We start from the raw sequence: 26,144 nt of genomic DNA, 5'->3' as shown, positions 1-26,144 counted from the left end.
ATTGCTGCAAAGGAGCTCAACAGTGATTGCCCATAAATCATTGAGAATGACGTAATCGAGCCAGTCTCCCTATACTCTCAAACTAACTATAGATGTGTATATGGTTTGATATCTTCCAATATACTTCAAATATATGGAATTTTATACTTGCAATCAATGGCGGCTTTATATTGCACTGTCGTGTCTGATTTGATGACATCATTCGTAATGCTTCATGGGATGAGTATTTCAATGCCTCATAAAAGGCAGTCTTGTGCTTTTGTCTTTTTTCAGACTTTCAAATATTTTTTGACTTTGAATGAAAGGTTTAATGTTCTGACTCATCTCAGAGCTGGTTGGCTTGGTTCAAGGACTCCTTATTGAAAAACCTTTTGAAATGCCTATATGTAGAAAATATTTACAGAACAAAGACAGCTTAGGTAGACTTAAGTACTTTTTACTATGAAGGGCCAGAAATCAAACTTGATTGAGGACCATGGGCCAAAAATACAATAAATGCTGCATTATATCCAATTTTGATCTTTGTTTTTGTCACATTTTTTTTAATCAAATCTCATATTCTCTTCATTTCGATGCAAAAAACAAAAAACAAAAAAAACACTTTAAACAAAAAGATAAATTAGAAGTCATCACAGGATATTTTTTAATTTGAAATTCATCAAAAGAAATACACTCTTAAAAAGCCTGATTCCTGGTTCCAAGAACCTTTTTTAATCTCCACAAAGAACTTTAAAAACCAATGTATGTTGTGGTGCTTTAAAGAAAACAGAAGCCTATAATCAAATCAACACATCATCATAACTAACATCAATAATCTCTAAAGAGGATTATTTGCTAAATGTAAGATTCTAGAATGAATCATAACAACCTTTATTTTTTTAAGATTGTGTTTGTCAATTGACAGGATTTGATGGGATAAAGTGTCAAAGTGTTTAAGTGTTTAAAATTCAATAATTAGGTGAGAAAAGTCAGCAAATAACAGTAGTAAAAATTCTAATTTATGAATTACAAACACATACTTTTAAATTAATTTCTTTCTGGGCTCTCTACAATGGCTGAAACATGACTCATTATTCATAGTGGAATATATCATCATTGGACCCCAAGCATGATGTGCTGAGAGACTTCTTCATCCGCTCTAAACCCTCCCTCCTGAGCTTACCACCTGTGCAGGTAATTCAGAGTAAATTTCCACTGCCTCTGCTGTTAAGAGTCCATCATCAGCACCACCTGAGGAGTTCCTTTTTCTGACAAAGTGTTTCCAGACAACAGACAAGTGTAGCACCAGCACCAATGACATTGATGATGTGACCTACACAAAACTGAAAGCTAGACAAACTGCTTCAAAACTGATTCAAAATTAGCAATCATGCTTGCTACAAATAAAGGTAAAAATTTCAAACAGGGATTCACCGACATTAAAATTCTGAGCAATACAGATAATTGTTGTCATGTCATGGCCAATAACAAATAAATGGGCAATATTTAAATTTGTTATTATTTTGCATAAATTCAAAATAACGCTAAAAAATAAAATTTATCATTTAAAATACTACAAGTGAAGTAGGCATCACAACATTATAATGTACATTATGAAAAACTGATATTTATTTTGATATCTGCTAAAGATGACATGTAACAGTATAATTAAATTATTAGTGTTTTTAAAGATTAATAGTGTTATGACAGCAAAAATAGGTTGAAATATAAATATCGGCTGATATATTACCAAAACCATCTAATAACCGATATGGAACCCATATATCGTGCATCCCTAATTGAAAATTTTTTAGAAATCAACATGTTTGCTTCTGCATGGATTTATAGATCAACATTCCAAAGTCATTTTCTTTTTTCTTGTCTTTTTTTCCCCAGGTGAGGTCCATCAGGTGAAACCCAGCACTGCACAGGGTAATGCATACAGCCCACCTGACCCTTGAGCTTCTATCGGTGTCTCTCGACTGCTTCCATTTCAGGCAAAGCAGATGAGAGCCCCATGCTCCGCTGTAACCCAAACACCCCTCACTTATAATACATAACCAGAGTCTTTTCACTGAAAAATGCATACACATGCCTGGTCTGGGTGTGTATATGCTTGTCAGACGGTGTAACAGATATGTATCTACATGTAGTTAGAAGCTATACAAACAACAAGGGTATGTTATAGTTTCCAGGGTTTGCACATTTCACAGTACGCTAGAGCCTTTTGATTTGTGGAATATTTGAAAGAAAACACAGAAAAATATGATAACCCAAAAGAAGAGATAAATCAACACCTTGTGTGAAAAAATTATTTGAGATAAATGTTTTAACACCCAAGCGAGGAAAAATAAAATTAAAATCAACAAATTAAACAATAAATAAGTAAATAAATAATAAAGAAAATAATATTCAAATTAGGAGTGGGCAATATGACCAAATTCTTATTTCACGATATGAGAAATTTTATTACACGATAAGGATATATCTCACAATATAGTTATTTTGTGTTATTTTATCTCATTTCTGTTATTGAAAATAAGGAAAAAAGAAGCAAATTACCAACAATATGACAAATACAATATAACAAAAATATGAACTAAACAAATTAAGTTTTTCAGGTACAATAGGTCTATTTAACATGTAGTTTAATTATCAAATGTATAAGTAAAATATTGGGTAGTCTTCACTGTATGTGAAATATAAATTTATTCTTATTATTCTGGATATACTGCGCTATTAAAGGTGCAATATGTAATAATTTTGCAGTAAAATATCCAAAAACCACTAGGCCAGTATTATATATTTTGTTCACTTGAGTACTTACAATATCCCAAATGTTTCCAACTATTTGTAATTGCAATTTTAACCAAGGCTCCGGGACGTGTGAGGAGTCGCCCGCGTCACCCTCGGTTTCCGGTTTTATTTTGTAGAAACCATGGAAACACCAAAGACGCTTTAATATGTTACATGTTTTAATAGACAAGGGAACAACTGTTTTGATATACTTATAGACAGAAAACTAATTATTGTTATATAACTCAACACGTTCAGTCTTATTGTTTAAGTCTAATTTTCTTGATTTTTTTGCGAGTACCATGCTTTACCATGCCTCAGAGAAAAACACTATTTTGTGAAGTAGCTAACATAGCATAATCAGATGCAGCTTTATTTTTAGTAACAGTAATACAGCATTTTCTCCATCATACAATATGTTTTAAAATTAATTGCATGTCATTTATCAACACAAGCCATCCAGCATTTATTATAATATACTAATATCGATCTAGCTTACTGCAGTGTGTAACTAGTGTCTCACAGCAGCCACCGAGCGAACGCACAGAGTAACGTTATAACATCATTTTCAACACTCAAATGTATCTAATATGATAAACAGAGCTGCATTACCTCATACTTATGACCGGAAAAGCGGAAGCAGCGCCGGCGACGGTGGCATAAGAAAATTCCGCTGCTCGCGAGGCGTGTGTTGCACAATTGCTCCAGCGGCCTCGTTCAGCTCCCACAACACTCGGTCCTGCTCTGCTTCATACTACAGTAAAGTTAATAATCGCATCCATGAACATGATTTCTTCCCTAGTCCTATCCCGATTCTTTTCCACCGGATGTGAGGTGAATACCACATGTCCCAAGATTCCGCGCTCAAACTTGGCGTTATCAAGCTACGCCCTTGTTTTGAATAGGCCTCTAGCGACCTCTAGTGGATAGAAAATCCTACATATTGCACCTTTAACTCTTTTAACATCAAGCATGTCCTGCATTTTATTTTCTCAATCAAGCATTTTATCACTCTGATGTGTCAATAGTGCTATATATTCACATACCGTGATATACACGATATAGCAAAATCTCTAACGACAGACAATTTATACTGTGGTAACAATATATATATCGTCATACCACCCAGCCCTAATTCAATCAATTTAAATCTTTCATTTTAAACCTAACCATAAAAAGTGATAAATCAACATTTTGTGAGAGTATCTAAACTGGATGATGTAACAAATAAAATAAAATAAAAAAATAGATCTTTAATCTTTTTAAATGGAAAATTTATCCTATTATCCTATCCTATTATTACTAACTAAATACTTTGTTATGATCATCAAAGCTGAGATTGGCATAGTATTAGACCTGATTCTTAGGATTGAGCTATATTAGTATTTCTTATTGCAAAAATCCACATGCAATGATTCCAAAAACATAACATTTTAGTTGGCGGGTTAAAAAAAGGCTTTGCTTTCGGCCCTGGCTCACCGTTCTGCCCTCCAGGCATATATACATCTCATAGGTAACCATAACCAACCAACACACCTGCTTCACAACAGCAAAATGAAGCGCCATACATTACAATTCCTGTCACTCATAAAACCAGAATGGGCCCTCATCGCTATTACATCCATCCATTCAGGAATCAGCAGGAGCCAGTCACAAGCTACCTTAAAGCATGAGTCTGTGTCTCACAAGGACATCAACACATATAGACCTACACATTTAGCTTTACATATACAAGTACCGGACTGCATCCATCAAATGCATCAGGCCAAAGACAGCACTTTAATTAAATCAGAAACAGCTTTCAATTAGTTAGTCTAGGCCACGGCTGGGCAGGAAGGCTCTGTGTCAGGAAGCTGACTCATAAAGCACAAAAACTTTTTGTTTTTTTCCCTTTCTCCTTGCTTCCCCTCCCTTCAGGGGAAGAAGTGTCTGCTGAATGAGATCTACCAGTGATTAAAAATGAAGAGAGGGAGAGGACGACTGAAAAAAATAAAAAATAAAGTACAGGCCATCTGACCTTCTGTGAAGCGTTTGCGCTTCCGGCCCTGGACACAACCCGTGGTGCCTATTGACACCTGGCTCCCCAGCGTGGGATCAATGGTGTTAAAAAACACTGAGGATCAGCAAGAGGCTCTGCAAGCATCCTACTCTGAAAGCTTTGCAGTCATATTTTGCGTGTAGTTTTACTCAGTTTGGGCTTTTAATTTGGGTGTAAAATATTCAGATTTCCATCCCAAAATTAGCATTTGTTCAAAGTTTAGCAAGAGCTCACCAGCAGAAAACAGCAGCAGATGTTGTTGAAGCCTCACCTCCAAATCTCCACTTACGGTAAAGTTTGACATCAAAACGGAGAGCCGGTGGGAGGGAGGATAACAATCATGAATTCATTCTCAGAGCCTCGTTTTCACAAGCGAGAAAGCATCTGCCAAGGAGTTTACCACAGAACGAGGATAACTGCATTGTAAGACAATATCTAGCGATGCCCTTAACCCCAGTGCCCCTATTAGTGCACCTGCATTAAATACGATCATGACGCTCAACAGCCCGACATGTCAGGGGCCAGGCTTCTGTATGAAAATCTGGTGCAATAAATTATAGAGAATCATAATTCAAATGATAGCATGCCTGCGGTTTTTGAGCTTTCATGCAAACCCCAATCAAGGCCATGTTGCTGTGATGAGTCATCGCTCTATCCAGCTGTCCACGGGGCATACATCTGATTAGCAAGCCCACGCTCACCCAGTAGGCGCAAATGTAAATATTGTAATAAAACCCTTAGTAATAACTCCCGTGTCTTGGAGAGGCTTCACTTTATTTATTTTTCCCCACATTTCAGCACTATTGTTTGATGGAGACCGCATACTTAAATATCAGTTATTAAAGCGAACGTTCAGGTGTGGGTTTTCCAGAAACCATTCTTCAACTCCAGGCTTTTTTTAAATCTCCCACGAGGAGCTACTTGCATCATTAGTGTAATTATCCTTCACATCATTGTTGGAGTTATTTACCATCAAAGAAGTGGGTGTTTCGTTTCACCTACAGAGCTGCAGAGTGGCACGCTGCATGGTGACTAATACGCCGCAATATTTACAGCTTTTTTCCCCCGTGTCCCTGTAGCGAGAATGGAGTTTTCAAAAAAGAAAGAAAAAAATGAATAAAATAACAAATGACATGCAAATCCAAGTTCAAGAGCTGCTGTAAAGGTTGCGTTTCCCGCAGTAGATCAGAACAACACATTTCTTAAAAGATATTCAAACAGGAAGCGCAAAAGTGACCGGCATTGCCATGGGGGGGTTTAACGGGTGTGTTGCCGTGGCAATGCAGAATGCTTGAGGGCCTCAGCTGAGCTCCCACTAAGAGGCTGTCCCCTCTGTGCCAGCTTAGCCACCTGGTACAGCCATGATACATTTGGCTAATGATGTCACGGACTCCCTTTCATGCCGCGCCCCCACCACCATGGCCCAATTGTCTATTCATGAGAGTAATGAGAAGTCAGGGAGAGGGAGAGTGAGAGACAGACAGAGAGAGACTTTGCTCATGGCCACTGATAACCCCAGACTAAACTTGCAACCTTACGAGGCTCAGGCTTAATATCTGGCCGTCAATCAGCTCTGCCATCCCTTGCCGGAGTGTTTAATTACAGAGATCAATTATTCACCAGCCTCGTCTTTCAGTGGGCCACACTCCTCGAAAAAATACTGCCACAGGCTGAGGGAGGAGACAGCGGCTTGCCAGAACAGACCAGAAATATCCCTAGTACAACATGTCCACCAGGAGAATGCCGTCTGCACTTTACCTAAGCACACGGACCTATTTGCCATGCATGACCGGTGAGAGTGTAACATTACATGAAAATTTATTGAGGTCTGCCGCCTGTCCTACTGGCCCTGTCAATGTGCTGACGTCATGGCTTGTTGATAAATACCACAGCGTCAGCATTGCCGGTTGCCGTCATCGGGTCTTTCACGGCCGGCCATAGCATTCATTATTATTTTACACAAAGTATTAAAGGAGTAATTCACCCATTCATGAAAATTCTGTCACCATTTACTCACCCCCATGTCATTCCAAGCCTGTGTGGAACACAGAAGATGTCCAATGAAAGTCAGTACGGTTCAATGTTGTTTTGGACCCCATCGACTTTCACTGTAAGAACAAAAACAGTTTAAACACATGAGGAATGACATGAGGGTGAGTAACCAAAGATAAGAGTTTGCATTTCTTCATGATCTATGCCTTTAATTTTTGGTGCCACCTGTTGCATTGGCCAAAAAAAAAAAAAGTCAATTCATGTTGGTGGTGTGAACAAAAGAGATGCTCACATATGACAGCAGGTGATATACTCAGAGAAAGAGGAGAAAAGAAGTTGCGGCCCTGATGTGCATCTTGTCAGAGGGTCACTTATCACAGGGCCCCATGCTTTATGCAAGTCTTAGAGCTTACCCCATTGCCACCATCCAGTTCTCAATCACTGAAAAACAAACTGTTCAGCTGACCCCAGATCAGTCCGAAAGGTAACTTCAGCCAATTCCCGAATCGTTCTCCATTCTCCAGACTGACAGCTCATTAATCTCCCTTGGCTGCAATCCCTCCTCCCTGGTGGCAGAGCCTGAGCCAGAGCAGAGGATTCCCCTATGCCTGGCTGTGTCCATCCCCGCTGGTCCACCTGCCTGGATCAAACACTCTCCACAGGGAGGGGACAAGACAGTAAAGACTAGAAAGGGGGGCGTTGGGGATTTCGACGGGCAATAAAACAAAACAAATCACTTCCTGTCAGGGTGTGTCTTTACTGAGTGGGCGTGCAAATGTGTGTAACCAGGCGCTAAGAGCAGGGCCACTAAATGAGACAGGACATGAATAAAGCAGCGGCTGGCTTCGATTGTTCGTGGGCAGGCTCCAGGGGAAAGCCGGTACAGAGGAATCTATCACAGGAGATTGGCTAGGTCGTGGGTGGACGTCACAGAGTAAAAAGGCCCTCTGGTGAGATCTGAGACTGGGCCCACCAGATCGCAGTGTATAAATCTAATAGACAATAACATATGCCCCTTCACCAAGGAAACTGGAGGGAAATACACATTGCAAACTGTCAATAAGAATGAGTCTTTTGTTTATAAGATCACCTCAGGACATTCTAACACCATTATGTTCCTCGGCTCGGGTTGAGGGGGGCGAGGTGGAGTTTAAAGTTGAAATACTTCCTCAGTCAGTTTAATGTGCAGAGACAACTTTAGAGACAACATAGCTCTGTTTCTTTAAGTGGTCTGACATAGCAACACTGACTCAACCAATGGTGTGATTCAGGGGGCGGCGCAGTCTGTTTGTCTGACCAGTGGCAGATAAGCAGAGTGTTCAGGGAATCCTGTCAAAAGTACCAAGTACTTCGTCAAAAGTACCAAGTACTTCGGTACCAAGTCGGTACTGAAATGTTAAAAATGTGACGATACCAGCATTTTCACGCTCAACAGTTATGACTGTGATTGGCTACAATGATCAACGCTTCAAAAACATGCTGTTAATAGAAATCTTTCACGCTCTTCACTGAGCTCTTACACAGATACATACGGGAGCGTTTGAAAGCAAAGCTCCAAAGCTCCCACTCCCGCTTGCGCGATACCAGCAGTTTCACCTAGCATTTTGAGCACTGTTGAGCTGATTCTGACAAACTTAAACACCTCTGATTGGCCATTGTGTTCACGTGCTCAACAGTTATGACTGTGATTGGCTACAATGATCAACGCTTCAAAAACATGCTGTAAATAGAAATCTTTCACGCTCTTCACTGAGCTCTTACACAGATACACATGGGAGCGTTTGAAAGCAAAGCTCCAAAGCTCCCACTCCCGCTTTCAAATGCTCCCATGCGTTGATCATTGTAGCCAATTATAGGCATATCTGTTTAGTGCGTAAACACAATGGCCGATCAGAGGTGTTTAAGTTAGTCAGAATCAGCTCAACAGTGCTCAAAATGCTAGGGGGAGATGCTGGTATCATCACATTTTTTACATTTCAGTACTGACTTGGTACTGAAGTACTGGTACTTTTGACAACCCTAGTAGCATAAAAAAATGAATGTTAATTTTTAGATTTGGTAAATATTTAACACTGTTTTTAAATTTGTGGATTATAAAATTTAAGTAAATGTTAGACAATGGAAAAGGTAATGTAAATGAACGTAAATAAAATAAATCATCATGCACAATTAAATGACAAATTAAAATCTCTAATATTGGATAACTAGTAAGTTACAGACATATCGTGCATCCGTAATATCATATCCATCACATTATAGCCCCATAATGCCCATTTGCCATGAAATGCCTCTGTCCTGTCCTGCCTATTATCCTTATTTGCCTTTGACAAAATCCTGTTAAAGAAATTCTTAATAAGTGATTGAGGAGCAAGGGGACAAAACATAAATGTACACCTGTAACGATGGTATAATGAAAAGCCAGTGATAAAATCATGGCAACACATGTATACAGGCCTTTTGGCCTTTCCAATTGGCTCTAACACTATGAGACAGCAAGAGAATCATTACTAAAGGGTCACATCTGGTTTTGAGATTGGTCTGAAATGGCAAGGAATGAAAACGCTGAACCTGTGAACCTCCTCATATCAATCTGTTACACTCAGTTAAGCTCTATGTGCACTTGAAGATTGTGACAGAAGAAAAAGCGGAAAATGAAATGAAGTAAAAATGAAATCAGTCTCGCTTCATTTTTCATTTAACACAAACTATTCACACACGCTCGGCCAGAAAAACTAATCCAATTGAACGAAACGTTTAAACCAATTTTCTACTAATTTCCAAACAGAAGAGAGCAAGGCATGCATCGCTACCTGTTCAGGTCACGTACAGTGCAGTATTACACACGGAAGTAGGTCTGATGTGGACAAACATGTCTATTCCCCTTAGACAGATGGAAATTCCCACTCCCCCGTCTCCTACTCCGCTGATATTGTCATTCTCAAATGGCTTCTACATTACACCCCTGTAATCAAACTGTAGGATTCACACTGTTCATTATTCAATTAGTTAAATGCTACAATCGCATCCTGATGGCTAAGATAATTAGTGTAAAATGGTTACTCGGCTGGCAAAGTGGATCTGCAATTCAAGGTGAATAGAATATCCAGGTGTACCAAATGTAATTTTTTTCAAGGCTAATTTGGTGGGTAATGAGGCTGTTCTAGTTTGGGTAATTTATGGGAGAGTGGAAGGTGAAAAGGGCCACAATGAAAGAGAACAGAAAGAATTAACAAAGAATTCCATCTCTCCCTCTGCTCTTTTTCTCTGTGTCAATGGAAGCTTCTATAAGAAACAAAACAGGTTAATGAAACACTGAAAGACTGAGAATGAAAAATCACCAGTCACTTATATGATACACATTGTACCTACTCTTACACACTTCAATATCTATGCTGTGACATCTATCTTCACGTTTCAATAGAGCACAACAATTCCTTTTCTCCATACAAAAAGACTTGCTATTTAACTTACATTGAAAATATTTACATTGTAACATTTTATTTAATTATGTCATTTGTCATAAAAAAAATTAAGCACACAGTACCTTTGTGTTTTTCTGATTTTCAAGTAGTTTTTTTGCTTTGAATCAAATGTCATAATGTTATGATTAATCTCGGAGCTGCTTGTTTTGGTTCAACGACTCTTTTTTTTATTATTATTAAATGTTTAAAATCAAATTGCCTAATGGAGAAAATGAATGGGAATAGAAACATTTAGGAAGGAACTGCAGAAAAAAGTCAGAGGTCACTTTTGTGCTATATAGCTTGAAATCCCCAAAATAGGTCTGGGAATCACAAAAATCAGTTTTGCAATGGCTACGTGGTAAGCTAAATATGGGTAACCTTCCCTCAACTGTTTCAACAGTTCCCATGGCAATAGGAAAGTTGCCGTGGGCTACCACACATGTTGATGACACCTGTAAGCAGAATAAGAAAGAAGTGTGCAGCCGCCAAAGTGTTCATTGTGGAATTTTTATGCCAATTATGCCATCACAGGTACAATGTGGCTGAGTAACAGTTGTGAATTGGGAGCACAGGCAAATAAAAATGGGGGGGGGAGTGATTGTTGTCTTAACTGGATGTATACAAGCAAAATGTTGTCAAAAAAATAAAGCACCAACCATATGTTGTCACGGAGCATTCAAGGGCAATCCCGCTTACAGAACCAATTTTGATGGATTGTCAGTGAAATCTCTACTCTGCAGCTGCTGTGCCAGGGGGTGACGCGTGAAAGCCCTTCACCTGTGCTGCTATCCATTCCTGGATAACTGCGTGGGAGGTGGCGGCCGGCTGAAAGCCTACATTTACCCACTTTGGTGTAATTGCTGCGTTTACTCTTTGATTGCCTAAGAGCTCCATTCATACTCACTCCTGCCTCGTTGGATGAGAGCTTCTGCAGTGGGGTTGATTGCTTTACAATGGCAGATCAAAATATTAGAGTGATCCCTCTGAGCAGTCACAGTAAGCGTTTGACTAACAGTTATTATTACGCTGTCTGTCAGTGTAATAATAAAGGAGGCTAAATTGGTAATTATTAGAAGAGCATGAACCAGCTCTTTTTTTCTACATTGAACAATTTGCTGCTTGCTTTCGTGGTTTTGATACTAAATGCCTCAAGCGATAAAACAGATCTCTTCTGATTAGCAGACCAAAGTCATGGCAGTAAAGGCGCATCTTGAAATTCTGCTGTAACTCCCACTTAGCATTAAAATCAGCACAGTACAGTATGTAAAATACAGTATAAAATACCTGAAACATTTTTCCACAAATCAGTTTACTTTTATCGTCTAACCCCAAATTTATAAAAAGAAATTGCTTTTATATATACAATTACATTTTAAAACATAAATGAATTCAAAAGACTGTTCTGATAGTCAATATCCTTTCACCATGTTCTCTGTGAGAAGCAGAGTTGCAAAATTCCGGGAATTTTCAAGGCTGGAAACTTTCCATGGGAATTAACAGGAATATATGGGAAGAAATGGGAATTAAAGGGTTAGTTCACCCCAAAATGAAAATTCTGTCATTAATTACTCACCCTCATGTCGTTCCACACCTGTGAGACTTTCGTTCATCATTCGAAAGAGAAATGAAGATCTTTTTGATGACAGAATGCTGTCAGATTTCCTTCTATTCTGCTTTTGTAACTACCACTTTGACGCTTCAAAAACTTCATAAAGAGATCGGAAAACTAATCCATATGAATCGAGTGGTTTAGTCCAAATTTTCTGAAGAGAATCGATCGCTTGTTATGATGAAAAGATTTAATTTAGGCTTTTACTCGCATGTAAACATTGATCAGCGAATATAAGCAGAAGCTCAACCTAACTTGAGTAACGCACAAGAACAAACCTCTTCCAGAAACTCAAACGTGCTGCGTAACCAATGAGGTTCATTCTCGTGTGTTATGCAGCACGTTTGAGCTTCCGGAAGAGGTTTGCTCTTGTGCGATCTTGGCAATTATTCACATAAATTACATAAATTTATGTTTAAAACTTCATTGTGCTGTGTGTAAGCTATTGTGCAACAAAATTATACCATTGTAAAAACAAATACAATGACTGAGCAAATATTTCGGTGAGATCATTAAAAAAATAAAAAAAACAATGTTTAAAAATGACCCTCCCCACCCCCCACACACACTCCCCCCGAAATAAAAAAAATCCCCCATAAGTCCCCTAAGGCAGGAATTCAGGCTCTGACTACCACAGGACTATAAGCCACACTTGCTGCATTTGAGCCCAAGGACTACATCCAGTCAAGTAATTTTTGATGATATTACTTGGGTAAATAAATTTGATCTATAGTATTAAAGTTTAACTAGCAAATACCAAAATGTGTTTATATAGTAGCTAGCTAGCCAATAAATCAGATATGCTAAATGTAAGCTAGCACTATTTCATTGACAATTTATGAAGCTAGCTATCATGTGCTAGCTAGCTAAAGCTAAAGCTGTGATGCTCTATCTTCTACCTTCTGCTAGCCAGTTTTCTGTTATCATACAGAATTACAGTACCGGTCAAACGTTTGGAAACATTACTTTTTTTTTATGTTTTTGAAAGAAGTCTCTTAAGTCATCAAAAATACAGGGGGGAAAAAACAGTATTATTGTGAAATATTATTACAATTTAAAATAATGGTTTTCTATTTTAATATACTTTAAAATATAATTTATTTCTGTGATGAAAAGCTGAATTTTATCAGCCATTACTACAGTCTTCAGTGTCACATGATCCTTCAGAAATCATTCTAATATGCTGATTTATCAATGCTGAAAACAGTTGTGCTGCTTAATATTTTTTATAACCTGTGATACTTTTTTCAGGATTCTTTCCATTTTTTGGAAGGGGGATTGTTTCACTTTACAGCAATCATAGGGAATATGCTTATTACTTTATGCTTTTGTTTATTTGTTTATTTACATTTATGCTTTTGTGTTGCTCAATGAAAGAATCAATTAAAGTTCTACTTACAATTAAATCAAAGTCAAAAATGCAATTTTTAAAATTTGTATTAGTTTGCATGTATGTCTGCTTATGACAAAACAAAATGTTTATATTTGTTTGTATATGATACAGTTTCCCAAAATTTTCAATTAATTCCCATAAAGTTTCCAACTTGGAATATTTCCAAAATTCCCCAGATTAAGTTCCCATGGAAAACTTACCTTAGTTTTTTTGCAACCCTAGTGAGAAGCAATTTTACAAGGAGCTCTTTTGCCAACAAACCAAGTGTCACTGCATTCTAGGGTTGGGAAAATTCAGAGTTGAAGAATTGGCTCCCTTTCAATTCACGTGTGTGTTAATTTGAAGTTAATTGGCCACGTTCAAGTTGAAATGGAATCTGAATTGGAATGACACGAAGACAAACTTACTAAATTCAACGGGTAAATGTGGGAAATTAGGTTTAAAAGACATTTAAAAGAAGTTTAGATTTTTTTGAAAACACTTTAGAATGAGGTTCAATTTGTTGACATTTGTTAACATGCATTAGGTATCATGAACTAACAATAAGCAATATTTTTATAGCATTTAATAATCAAGGTTAATTGTAATTTCTACACATATTAATACATTTTTATCATATTAAATTAACATTAATGTATGAACAAACATGAACAATGAACAACAGAATATTTATAAACTAGCATTAAACTAGATTAATGAATTATGTAGAAAAAGCTACTGCAATAAATAACGTTAACGAATTGACTTTATTGTAAAGTAAACTATTCTAACGTTTAGACAAGGCTGTCATGCCAACATTCAAAGTTTATCTTAAACTTTATTAAATCATACTTATTGGAGTTTTTATACATTTCAATTAATTTAAGTTCTACTTCCTTAAATTGAATTTTCAATTCTAGTTCCTGTTTGCTACTTTAATTCAATTTCAAACTGAGGAACTGAATTGGAATTGAAAAAGCATTCTCAATTCAGTTCTAAATGGCGCACAACCCTGTTGCATACACAGACACATCTGTGAGATACATTCCTTATTGAAGCACAGACGGCCTTTTTTTTTTTTTTTTTGATTATTTGGTTAAACGCAGGCCTTTGGCAGGCTGTCTCTGCACCAGTTGGCCCATGGGCGGATAGTGAAGTTAAGAGGTGCAAACCTTAGTCAGGAGTGGTGTGTTTCTGTGGCGCCCCACGTTCTGCCAACAACCCAACAGTGGTGCCATCACTGACTCAGTCACTGACCCGGAGCCCCCACCTGCATGAGCAACGGTTTGAGCTGTAGGACCCAGCGATGCCCATCTCAAGCTGCCCACTAGAGCAGAAGGCCCTTTGACTCACGCCCATCTGGCCTGCTAGCACGTTAGAGTACGCCAAGGTCTGTGAGCACACTGCTAACTTCCCTACCCTTCCCAAGAGGGGACAGTTAACAAATTGGGAGTCCTAAAAGTTTTGGTGACGAACAACTTTTTTTTTCTTGTTAAGACGGCATGTGGTTAACATGGCGATGACAAGTCAACATTCCGCCTCCAGGTTTTCCCACATACATACACAAATACACAAACAGAAAAGTTCAATGTTGCACCCTGTGTAGGAGTTAAAAAGGATGCACATTATGGTCTTCTTCATTAATTATTTCTATGTAAACATGTCACGAATGACATGATTTCTGATGATACTGCTATTCGAAAAGATATTTGGTAAATGCGTCAATATTTTGTATTAGATAAAATATTAATTTATGCATTTGGCATTTTACAATCTTATCTAATGAAATCAGACTTAATAACTAAACATACACTCTCAGAAAAAATGTGCAAATATTGTACCTTTAGGGAGACAACAGCTTGTCACGGGGGCAGTGCCTTTATAGGGACAACTATGTACCTTATTTACTCATAAAAGGTTCATTTCATAGTAGTACTTTAAGGGTACATACTACTACTCTAATGTACTAATATGCACCTTTTAGTGCTAGATAAGGTACCCTGTTGTACCACTAATGTACAATTTTGCACATTTTTTTTCTTACATTATAGGATTTTATGCACAGAATCATTATAGATTCAAAATAAAAAATGACTAATGGGTGCAAAAGGTCACTAGTGACGTAGATCAACAATGTGTACATCTCCACTTCTGTGATTAAAAACACAGGACTTAGACCTCAGTTAATTAGTGCCTTGGTTTCTACAATCACAGACTGTGTATATAAGTCCAAGATGAAAATGACACAAATGTGACCTCACAAACTGCTAGATACACATGTATAGTCAATGTAAACACTTAATTTCAGTGAACGCTGACTTCTAATGAAGAACTGACTGACCTGCCCGGGTTTGATGTCCAGAAACTGCAACACTTCCTTCACCATGACTGGTGTGTGTAAGGGTCTCTCGCTTTGGGTTGACATCTCTGAATTTCTGAACTCAGAATCAGGGCTTGAAGGCACTGAGCCAGTATAGGGCCTCCCTGGATGCCACAACTTCCTCCAACATCGTCTGAACATTCTGGAGCTGTGGTCAGGAATCACGTCTTTCCATAGTCCCAATGTCCATTTGCAGGGTGTTTCCATGAAACGATATATGGGCATTTGGGTTCTGCACAGAATAGAGAACATAAAAAGGTATGAGATATTTCAAGAGAATAATACTGACAAGCTATAAAATCCAAGACACATTGTTGTCAAACATGCCATCTGTTTTACCTACTTTGTAAGAGTCATTAAAGTTTTTATAAAAAACTGTGATATTTTAAACTAACAATCACTTAAAAATATACTCAAATATGGCGTGAACATGCAAGAGTCATAGGATAAACTACTTTCTTATGTATTTAATAATACCCATGTGTTTGTAAGTTGTAAACGTCTCAGCACTTAACATCTATTAAGAAACTCCCGCCAATATGATACAAGACACAGAAGACATAAGGACACAGCAGGTCGCCAGAGCAAGGGTTTGTCAGGGATGTTTTTGTGATCATATATTCAGATTTTAAAGGAAGTGCATGAATTTTTTATCATGTCTGTCAACACATGATGTATTTAAAGACAAGTCTCCGCACACCATACAGTATATATCTTATTCAAAGGTCAGCTCGTAAACATAGAACTTACTATGCAAACAGATAAAACAAAACAGCAGGTTGTGAATTAATGATTAATCGCTATTATACTAATAAGCAAGGTTGTTTAGTCCTTCCTTCAGCGTTGTGCTGGAGGTTCATGAGTGCAGCTGTGACAGCTCCCGGAAGAAACAAGAAATGACGATTTTGTGTTCCTCCTGTAACAGGACACGCATTTACACTATAATCAGATACAAACGGTGTCTTTCACTTGGAAACATCAATTAGCAATCTTGACATAATTCTGTAGTGATATTTTACATATGCAGAATGTGATTAAATTCCTATATGAGACACTTCAATTAATGTTCATCAGTTTAGTCACAATTTCTCAAATTAAGCACATATATTTTACTCCATACATAGTTCAATGATGTATGCATTTAAAGAAATGTAAGTATGTGTTTTATTTCTGGTCAGAACTGTGAGTCTCAAACTACAGAGTCAAAAAAACTTTTCGTTGATCAGTTAGAGCCAATAGAAAGTTACAGCAGTAGCCTAAATTAACATAATTTTATACATTTGCAGGCATTTTATATATAGATGTGAAATAATTTTACTTTGTTTCTTTTAATATGACAATACAATTTTATAATCAGTCAGTTAATTATTCAAAATGTGTTTTTCCACATGTCATGTGACCACTGCAATATTTACATGTTTAGAGATCGTGATTATATATATATATATATATATATATATATATATATATATATATAAAAATATGGTAGTATCAGTATTATACAGTATTCAGTATATCAATATTTTTCCCCTGAAGCTTTGAAACATCATTGGGGCAAAAAAAGATCAGTGACATCGCTGTGTACAATACAACACGAACTCTTTTTAGACCATTAAATCTGAAAAGCTCATTTTAGTCACAGGCTTTATGTGGAAAATAAATTACATTCCACGAACTGACATTCAAAGTGCGCTCATAACAATCACTTAACTGAATCTGCTATATATTACATGATTTCGAAATCATATTGTTTAATGTAATGATACATTTTATGCTATATTCAATCGTGAATAAAATTCTCTTTCGCCTAGATTCAGTCATAGCGTCATACGCCCCTGACGTAAGAATGCGCTCATCCAATCAGATGCAGGGACAGAACAGCAGCTTGCTTTTGAAATCTTCGCGCTTACGGTTTTGGTTTTGCTTACTATAAACTCGAATGTAGGCTTTAAAATTAAAATTTCTCTTAATACCATAGTCAGATCATTCGCCGTGGATTCATTTTGTATCAGATGGTAGGTTATACACATTTATAGCGTTAACTTCTATTGTGATTGAAATAAAATGAATGAGCGGTTAGCGCAACGCTAGCAGATGCTAATAACTAATGCTAATAAGAGTTTTAAAGTAAAAATCAACCTAACTTTACAGACAGATGATATCGTCAATCGTATAATGAATGTAACTGGCCTTGTGTTACTGTGCGATTAAAATGAATTGGCACCAGGTTTGCAGTATGCTAGTTTGCTTTCAGCAATGGCCTTATATTAAAACACACTGAGTACAGTCTATGAGATAATTTTAATGAGTGTTATGCAGTATGAGGCTCAACGTTAGTTTTATTATTTTAAGCCCCCTTATGTTCTTCTGTTAGGGTTTATTTATAATGGTATCAAGCCACAATAAAGCAAACTAATGTGTTTTGCCAGCATGTCTTAAAAGTAACTGAGCAAAAAGTGTGTAATAAGTGTCATAGGGTTTGGTTTTGTTTTGTTTTTTTCCTACATGAAAAGTACTGAAGAATTGTTAGTAATATGCTTTTTCTAGTATTTTATTTTCATTACTGTTAGATTGTTTGAAATCACTGTTTTTAAATTATTCTCTTGCATTATACAGATACACAAACATCAAGGAGCAGAGATTTTCAGTGGGAAGCTGTAAAACAAGACAATGTCAGATGTGGAGGTGTGCAGCCACGTGAAAGTGGTGGTCCGTGTTCGTCCTTTAAATGACAAAGAAAAGAATGGAAATTACAAGAAGGTTGTCCATGTTGTTGACAACCACATGCTTGTTTTTGATCCTAAAGAGGAAGAAGTGACATTTTTCCGGGGACAGCGGGTAGGCAACAGGGATGTGCGAAAGAGAGCCAATAAGGACCTTAAGTTTGTGTTTGACAGTGTGTTTGGGGAGGACTCTTCACAGATGGAAGTTTTTGAGAACACCACTAAAGCAATAGTGGATGGTGTCCTGAATGGTTACAACTGCACTGGTGAGACAGTATATTTCTCTTTAATTAATCTGAAAGCATATTTCTGTGCCATGTACTTGATTTCAGCAGTAAAACCAGGATTTATCATGCAATTCTGGGCTGACGATGTTTGTCTTGTTAGAACTTGATACAGAATGTAAAATTATGTTAGTAGCATAAAAGTATTTAAAGTGACTGGTGCCTTTCTCACATTTTGTTACTGTTACAAGAGCAAGGCCTGTTTTTTTTTTTTTTTTTTTTTTTTTAACCATGCTAGAGGGATTTTGCTTGGTGTATTGATTTGTCATACCAATAATCTGGGCTGCGTTTCTCAAAAGCATCGTAAGCCTAAGTAAATCGTAGATCTATTGGCACCAATGGTCTCTACAATCAACTTATCTCATAATACTTTTGGGAAACACACCCCTAGTCATTTATAAATTCATTTTTAGATTTCAAGTTTATTCATAAATTTGTGTCTTTTCATTTGGTTAGTGTTTGCTTATGGAGCTACAGGAGCAGGAAAAACACACACCATGTTGGGCACTAGTGATGCTCCAGGAGTGATGTTTCTCACAATGAAGGAACTGTTTGCTCGTATGGACCTCATCAAGGAGGACAAAGTATTTAACATAGCTTTTTCTTATCTTGAGGTGAGGTTTCAAATTTCCAGTGCATTTATTAATTCAGATTTTTGACAAAAATTTGGGGTTTGGTATGATTTTTTTTTTTTTTAAATGTTTCTGAAAGAAGTCTCTTATGTTCACCAAGGCTGCATTTATTTGATCAAAAATACAGTAAAAACAGTAATATTGTGAAATATTATTACAATTTAAAATACATATTTTAATATATTTAAAAATGTCATTTATTCCTGTGATGGTAAAGCTGAATTTTTTAGCAACCATTACTCCAGTCTTCAGTGTCACATGATCCTTCAGAAATCATTCTATTGATTTGGTGTTTAGGAAACATTTCTTATTATCTCTAGCTATGCTTCCATCCACCTTTTTAATGCGCATTTTAGGATAAGGCAAAGAGGCAGATCAAATTTTTGTCTGATAAGACAAAATAAATCCCTCAATGCGCAACTGGACTAATCAGCAGGCCATTTGTATTGCACAGCATCGCAAATGTTGGTTTGATCATTCTGAAATGCCTGAGCCAATGTCTGATTGATTTGGTTTAATTCCCTCCCATAAGCATCTTGCACGATTGCATTCCCAAAAACCAGGCATCTGAATGTAAGATAACATGACAGAGTTTATTGCGTTTCGTCTGTGCGCTCTGAGATGCAAGTCAATTGTGATGTTGGGGGAAAAAATCATAGTGGCCTCCCTGATTGCAGCAACTTTTTTTATTATTACAGATTTTATTTTTCATTTTTATTACAGATATTTTGCGCCAGTTTCCCAGGAAGTGATGATTTTGTTCTCTTGCACACATGGGCTGGAAATGCTGCTTTACGCAAATGTTTTATGCAATCTTCCAATTTTGCGCATAACTTAAATTCACAACTTTGGATGGAAACATAGCTAATGTTGATAACAGGGGTGTATTCCAGAAAGGAGGTTCAACAAACTCTGAGTTAAAATTTGAACTCTAAGTTGACTTGCCCTGCATTTTTGCAGTGTGAATGAATGAAAGTGAAGTATTTAAACATTGCTTATGCTTTAAAAGTGGGCAGGAGACTGAAAGAAACCCTGGGTTTACCGAAGAAAACCTGATTCTGACCAAGTTAGGTTCACAGAGTAAGTTACTATGGTAACTTACCCAGAGGTTTAGTTTTGTGTTTTATTGGAACCGAAAACCCTGAGTTTCCCTTTTCTGGGGTTAACACCCACCCTAGTTGTGCTGCTTATTTTTTATTTATTAATTTTTTTTTTTTCAGGATTATTTGAATAGAAAGTTCAGAAAACAGTATTTATTTATTTGTAACTGTTTGAAAGTCTTTACAGTCACTTTTGTCCAATTTAATTAGATCTTGCTGAATATAAGGTGTCTTACTGACCCCAAATTTTTGAATGGTACTGTGTATGTTTTAAAGGTGCACTCAGTGTTTGTTTTGTTTTGTTTTTTTGCACTAGTCAAAATAAACTTAAACTTATTCTGACACTTAACAATGTGGATGCTGAATCACACAAAAGCAAAATATGTTCATGCCATTTTTTAAAGTACCTTTTTAATGAGGGGAAAACTAAGTGCACCTTGAGAGAAAAAACTGAGTGCACCTTACAAAAATTGCTATATTTGTGTTCGCTATAGTTTATTATTCTTAGGGCAGGTCAAGATAGCCAGCCCTTTTGTGTTCTGAGAAATAAGGTTCTGCCCTTTCTTCTGAACAGGTTTATAATGAACAGATTCGGGATTTGCTAACTAACTCTGGTCCATTAGCGGTGAGAGAGGATGGCTCCAATGGAGTTGTGGTTCAAGGACTCACCCTGCACCAGGTGAAGTCAGGCTGCATGTGTCATCTGTGCATTTTCTGTGACCTTGATTCATGTCACCATAGATCACAAAGAGTTGTCATTGGTTTGTTTTGTCTGATGGTGTGTATGTGTATGTCACTTTATACTTTTTTTTACTTTGTAGCCCAAATCTGCAGAGCACATCCTTGAAGCTCTTGACTATGGCAACAGAAACAGGACGCAGCACCCCACTGACATGAACGCTTCGTCTTCCCGCTCCCATGCCGTATTCCAGGTAAAAGGCTTCTCGCTATCTTGTCTCTTTTTCTCTGTAAACATGGAGATAAAAACATAGAGCATAAAAACAGTTACACAGAACTGGATGTGGTTCTGTGTAACTGTTTTTATGCTGTTAGGCCTCATTCTGCGTGCGGGCACCCCTATGGGCCTGAGCGACTTTACATTAATCCTCTTGTTTTGATATTAAGTGTGAGCTACCAGTTTACTTGCGTGAATGGGCAATTTGAATTTTTTCTGTTTGTGTATTTCCTGGAAAATTTGACAAGGCAATAACAAATCAAGCTGTTTTGCTTCTATAATTGTTTTATTCCTAGACTCTAAAATGTAGTTTGTAATTTCAAAAGTAATAAAGCTTTGATCTTCTCTGCAATCCAACATCTCAGCCATCTATCAATTGATCTTGATGTTTCAAAGATAACTGCACAGTTCAAACTAGTGTCAGCTGGCTTATAAAGTTGTCAGGCAAAAATATAAAAATTCAGTCTGCCTGAAAGATGTTCTCAGTCCATCTTTTTTTTTTTTTTTTTTTCTTCAGATCTACTTGAGGCAGCAGGATAAGTCAGCCAGTCTCAATCCAAATGTTCGTGTGGCCAAGATGAGCTTAATCGACCTGGCCGGCTCAGAAAGAGCCAGTGCGACCAACGCCAAGGGGGCTCGTCTCAGAGAGGGGGCCAACATCAACCGCTCGCTCCTTGCCCTGGGGAACGTCATCAACACGCTTGCCAACCCCAAAGTAGGTCTACATCTCCCGTTAAGCTTGAGGGATTACCCAGATCTTCCTGAAAAAAATGTTTAATTATTTCATGATTAAATTGAAAATATTTTATGTGATTTGGATGTTGTAAACATGGGCTACAATTTGATGACATGTGTACACTTTTACTTAAAAGTTTGGACATTTAGAATTTTTTCTTCTTATCGATTAACGTCAGAGTTTGGTTCATTTGGAGGATGTGAATGTTGTCTTCCGAACTCGGATGTGGACCCGCGAACCGTACCCGAGTCTGCTTAAAAAGGGCAGTCTGGGGTACGGTTCATGTGAAGTCTGGTACAGTTCGCTGCTGATATGAACGCAATCGTACTAAATCACAGAATTGAACCACTATTAATGGTGTATGATTTGATACAAATGTGTGTTTGTGTGTTTCACTCACTTTCCTAATGAGCGTGACTGGCATACTGCAAGAAGAGGGCTGTACATCTTATTTCTGCTCGCTTTCAGTGTTCTTTAGAGCATTTGCAGTACATTCGTGGCAGATAGTTCAATGGTTCAAAAACAAGAATATAAAAGTGAGGTTAGCAACGCTATGCATTTTGCTGCCTTCTCCTGCGCCGTCGTTACCAAGCAACGGGGTAAATAGCTGCTGCTTTGATGATGCAAACGCACCATGGTTCGGACCCAAATAATATAATCTGAACACAGTCCAGCAGGGGGAGGGGGGAGCAATCAAACTCGGGTTCGGACCAGGCAATCGAAACTGTGAAAGCACCCTTGGTTTTTCTCAATCTATTCATTATAAGCAATATAACAAGAAAAAAAATATATAAAAGAACCTTTTTGTTTTTTTGTTTGTTTGTTTGTTTTTAATGAATTTTGTCACAAGTGTACAGAATTGCTATACACGTTCTATATATATATATATATATATATATATATATATATATATATATATATATTTTGAGAATATGATTGAGATGCCAGATGCTGAATTGTACTGAGGAAATGTTCTCTGATGATGATGACAGTGATGATGTTAAAATGCATCTGCTCAAACTGAACCCTTACAAGTTCCAAAAGGTAACAAATATGCACATTATTTTATTCTTTTGCAATTATTAAAATATCTAGCTTTATACTGTTGTGGCAGTTAAAGAGCCATCCGTGTTATAGATCCGGGTCACTAAAGACCCAAATATGTAATCATGCATTTAAGGGTTAATATAACATGCTGCCACACTTGTTTGTTTCTCGCTCTATAGCCTCGGCAGTTTTCGTTATTATTTTTTTAACGGTAATAGGTTTGCACCACTGTGGCAAAGTGACATTGTCACTGTCAATAGGTGTGTTTGACTTGAAGCGGCGCTGCGTAGACTGATCGGTGCATGACAAAGTACCACGAGTGTGATTCGAGAGCATACAGAGCCATCTGATCTTTAATTGCTCTCGCAGTACTTTGATGTCATACAAGCCAGCGGCATTTCAAGTCTCGTTGTGGCAGTGCATATGTACGAGTAATTGATAACTAAATTTGTTGTTTACTATCATTGTCAATTACTGTTTTATCAATTAGTGTATGAAAGAGTTTATCAAAGAATGTTGTGCTTTTAATCAACTTTTCCTTGAGCTTTTGATATATAAGAGGTCATCGTACTATAGGTATATCATGTAAGTTTCAGAACTCAAAACTTCCTTGTTAGTGCAATAAAAGCTTTTATTGACACCAGGCCCATCGAATGACTGATCCTGGAAAATGTCATAGATAGGTGAAACACTGCCTCCGCAGAAGAAATCAGCGCCTACTTCATCATTGCATCGTTAACCTGCCCACTGGCGTGTTAGTAAGATGTGGAGAGAAGAGCAATACAACAGGACAAAAATAACATTACCTTTCAAAGGATTCTAATGCTAGGAAAATGGTTATTTATTTTCAACAATGTGAATGTCTCAGTTGAGCTTTATTTCTGTTCGGTACATTTCATGTGGGTTCTTTGTTAAATCAATCGCATTTCGGCACAGGCTTTGCAAACAGACTTTTACGATATGGACTCGACAGTAATGCAACAACATGTAATTCTATGTGTTAATTCTAATGCCTGATCTGATATGTAGTGATTCATGTACAGTCAGATGTTCTTTGTCTGTGTGTCAGTAAATCAAACCAGTGACTAAACGGTCAACTTCACATTGTTTCTCTTAGTAGGATGAAAATAATCTGTTATTTAAACGGTGATTAAATTATATAAAGAAAGCGATCAAAGAAAGCTCCCTTTGCAATCGTTGCTGTCAATCAAACAGCACAAGATTTTCAGTGACTGAGTTCTGGACACGTGCCAAAACTCCTGTTTTATTCAAAGAATCTCTTAGTTATATCGCGTTTACACTGTTAGTATTGATGAAAGCGTTTGTTAGTGTACAGAAATTTAGTTGCAATGACGAGATCACTGCTTTCAGGCGCTCAACAACATGTCTGTGATCAGCTAGTTGTTTATCTCTGCAACCTTTCATGCCACGATCTAAATATAATGCCATAGATCTAAATGTAATGCAGCACTTTTCACGATTAGTTAATCTTGAGAGCTGTAATAGTAAAAACACACTAAAAGAGAGAGTAATACTTTCTATTTCAAATGTAAAGATGTTAGCCAATCATAGCAGTGGGCTTTTACACTGAAGTCTCACAGCAGACATGCTACTTAAAACAGTGATCAAATAAGAAGGCTAAAATCAGGGTAGGAAAAAGGCCTTTTATTTCTACATTATGTCAATTTTTGATGTAAAAAGCATGTTAACATTGTAAGTGCACCCCAAAATCATTATAAAACAATAAAACAACGCAGTTCATGACCCCTTTAACACAAATTTAAATGTGTACAATAGGCACGCAAATTCTGTGTGGGCCTACCACAAAAGCAATTGCCTGCACCTTGCTGTGATGTAAACAAATGTATTTACTGTATCACTATTACTTATCTTCACTTTAGCCTTTCTTGGTCTTTATCCAGTCTGGGTCAGCTGGGGTCATACTGTGCTATGGCACATTTGCTCTGATGGTATTAGTCTTCCCCTCTCTTCTTTGCTTTTGGGACAAACCCAAAGGTTTCGCTGGCTCTGTGGTTCAGGGGCTGATGCTATCAGAGTTAGGAGACCTACAACCCAGACTCTGTTGTGTACACTTATCCCTTTCCTCAGGGCTGCTGTGTGTGTGTGTGTGTGTGTGTGTGTGTGTGTGTGTGTGTGTGTGTGTGTGTGTGTGTGTGTGTCCTGCTCATGCACTAGCGCTGATTCCAGTAGGCCTCCACCAGAGATGCTGTGTGGAATTGTATCCAATTTTTCCCGTCTCTGAGACGGTTTGAGGGTAATTTACCACCCAATCCCATTAGTCCGTGAAGGATATAGAATGTAGTCTTAGAAAATGGCTGTTAAATCTGCCTTGCGGTGTTTGTTTCATGCCAAAAGCTATTATAAACCATCTTTTAATTATTATTGGGTGTTAGATGGGAATTTGCTACCGTGTGTAGTGTATGTCTCAAATCCTCACAGATTATTCAACTTTTAACTCGCATTGGTTATGAAAAAACGGTGGATGGAAGCTGATGTTTCATGTCTGCTTTTTAAAGAAATAGATTTCTTCAAATTAATGCTCTATTAATTTATTGCATTTAGGTGATTTGAATGGAAGAAAGCTTTCTCTAGAAAAAAATCAAGCTATGTTCACAGTCAGTTTTGAGATTGACAACCATATTTACAGGTGTGACTCTCAAATTGTCTTATAGGGTACAAGTCCATTTGAGTCACACCTGTAAATAGAGTTTAAAGGGTTGGTTTCAGTAAAATATTTTATTTTTTATTTTTTTTTAAAGAAATTAATACTTGTATTTAGCAAGGAGGCATTAAATTGATCAAATGTGACAGTCTTTCCTAATCTTATGTTATGAAGAGCCAACATAATAACACACGATAGATGTTTAAAAAAAAAAAATTGTTTAATTATATTTCTGCAAAAGAAAAAAAACATACATTAATAGATAGGTACTGAACGTAATCTAGCTAACATTTAGAATTAATTTATTACTGAAATATTGCAGGTATATGTAACAATTAAATTATTTATTATAAT

General features: G+C 37.2%; 2 protein-coding genes across 5 annotated transcripts in view; one reads left to right on the top strand and one right to left on the bottom strand.

Annotated features, from left to right (window-relative positions):
• Positions 1–16,524, bottom strand: part of mettl15 (methyltransferase like 15) — an 83,267-nt gene extending 66,743 nt beyond the window's left edge. The window contains exons 1-2 of one of the 4 annotated variants that reach the window (XM_051898927.1): positions 16,381–16,524; positions 15,592–15,862 (exon numbers count right to left, since the gene is read on the bottom strand). In XM_051898927.1, the coding sequence (XP_051754887.1) occupies positions 15,592–15,855 (264 nt within the window). In that variant the 5' untranslated portion in view covers positions 15,856–15,862; positions 16,381–16,524. Of the gene's footprint in view, positions 1–6,830; positions 6,922–13,471; positions 13,491–15,591; positions 15,863–16,380 lie in introns of those variants that run through there. The other 3 variants (XM_051898928.1, XM_051898929.1, XM_051898930.1) reach the window with 3 other exon arrangements.
• Positions 16,525–17,460: 936 nt separating this feature from the next.
• kif18a (kinesin family member 18A) overlaps positions 17,461–26,144 on the top strand; it is a 28,816-nt gene continuing 20,132 nt past the window's right edge. The window contains exons 1-6 of the mRNA XM_051898925.1: positions 17,461–17,645; positions 18,247–18,619; positions 19,094–19,251; positions 20,944–21,048; positions 21,191–21,301; positions 21,842–22,039. Of these exons, the coding sequence (XP_051754885.1) occupies positions 18,301–18,619; positions 19,094–19,251; positions 20,944–21,048; positions 21,191–21,301; positions 21,842–22,039 (891 nt within the window). The 5' untranslated portion in view covers positions 17,461–17,645; positions 18,247–18,300. The remainder of the gene's footprint in view (positions 17,646–18,246; positions 18,620–19,093; positions 19,252–20,943; positions 21,049–21,190; positions 21,302–21,841; positions 22,040–26,144) is intronic.

The sequence above is a fragment of the Ctenopharyngodon idella genome, chromosome 7, assembly GCF_019924925.1.
Source record: "Ctenopharyngodon idella isolate HZGC_01 chromosome 7, HZGC01, whole genome shotgun sequence".
Taxonomy (NCBI): Eukaryota; Metazoa; Chordata; class Actinopteri; order Cypriniformes; family Xenocyprididae; genus Ctenopharyngodon; species Ctenopharyngodon idella.
This window is presented reverse-complemented; position numbering and strand designations above follow the sequence as displayed.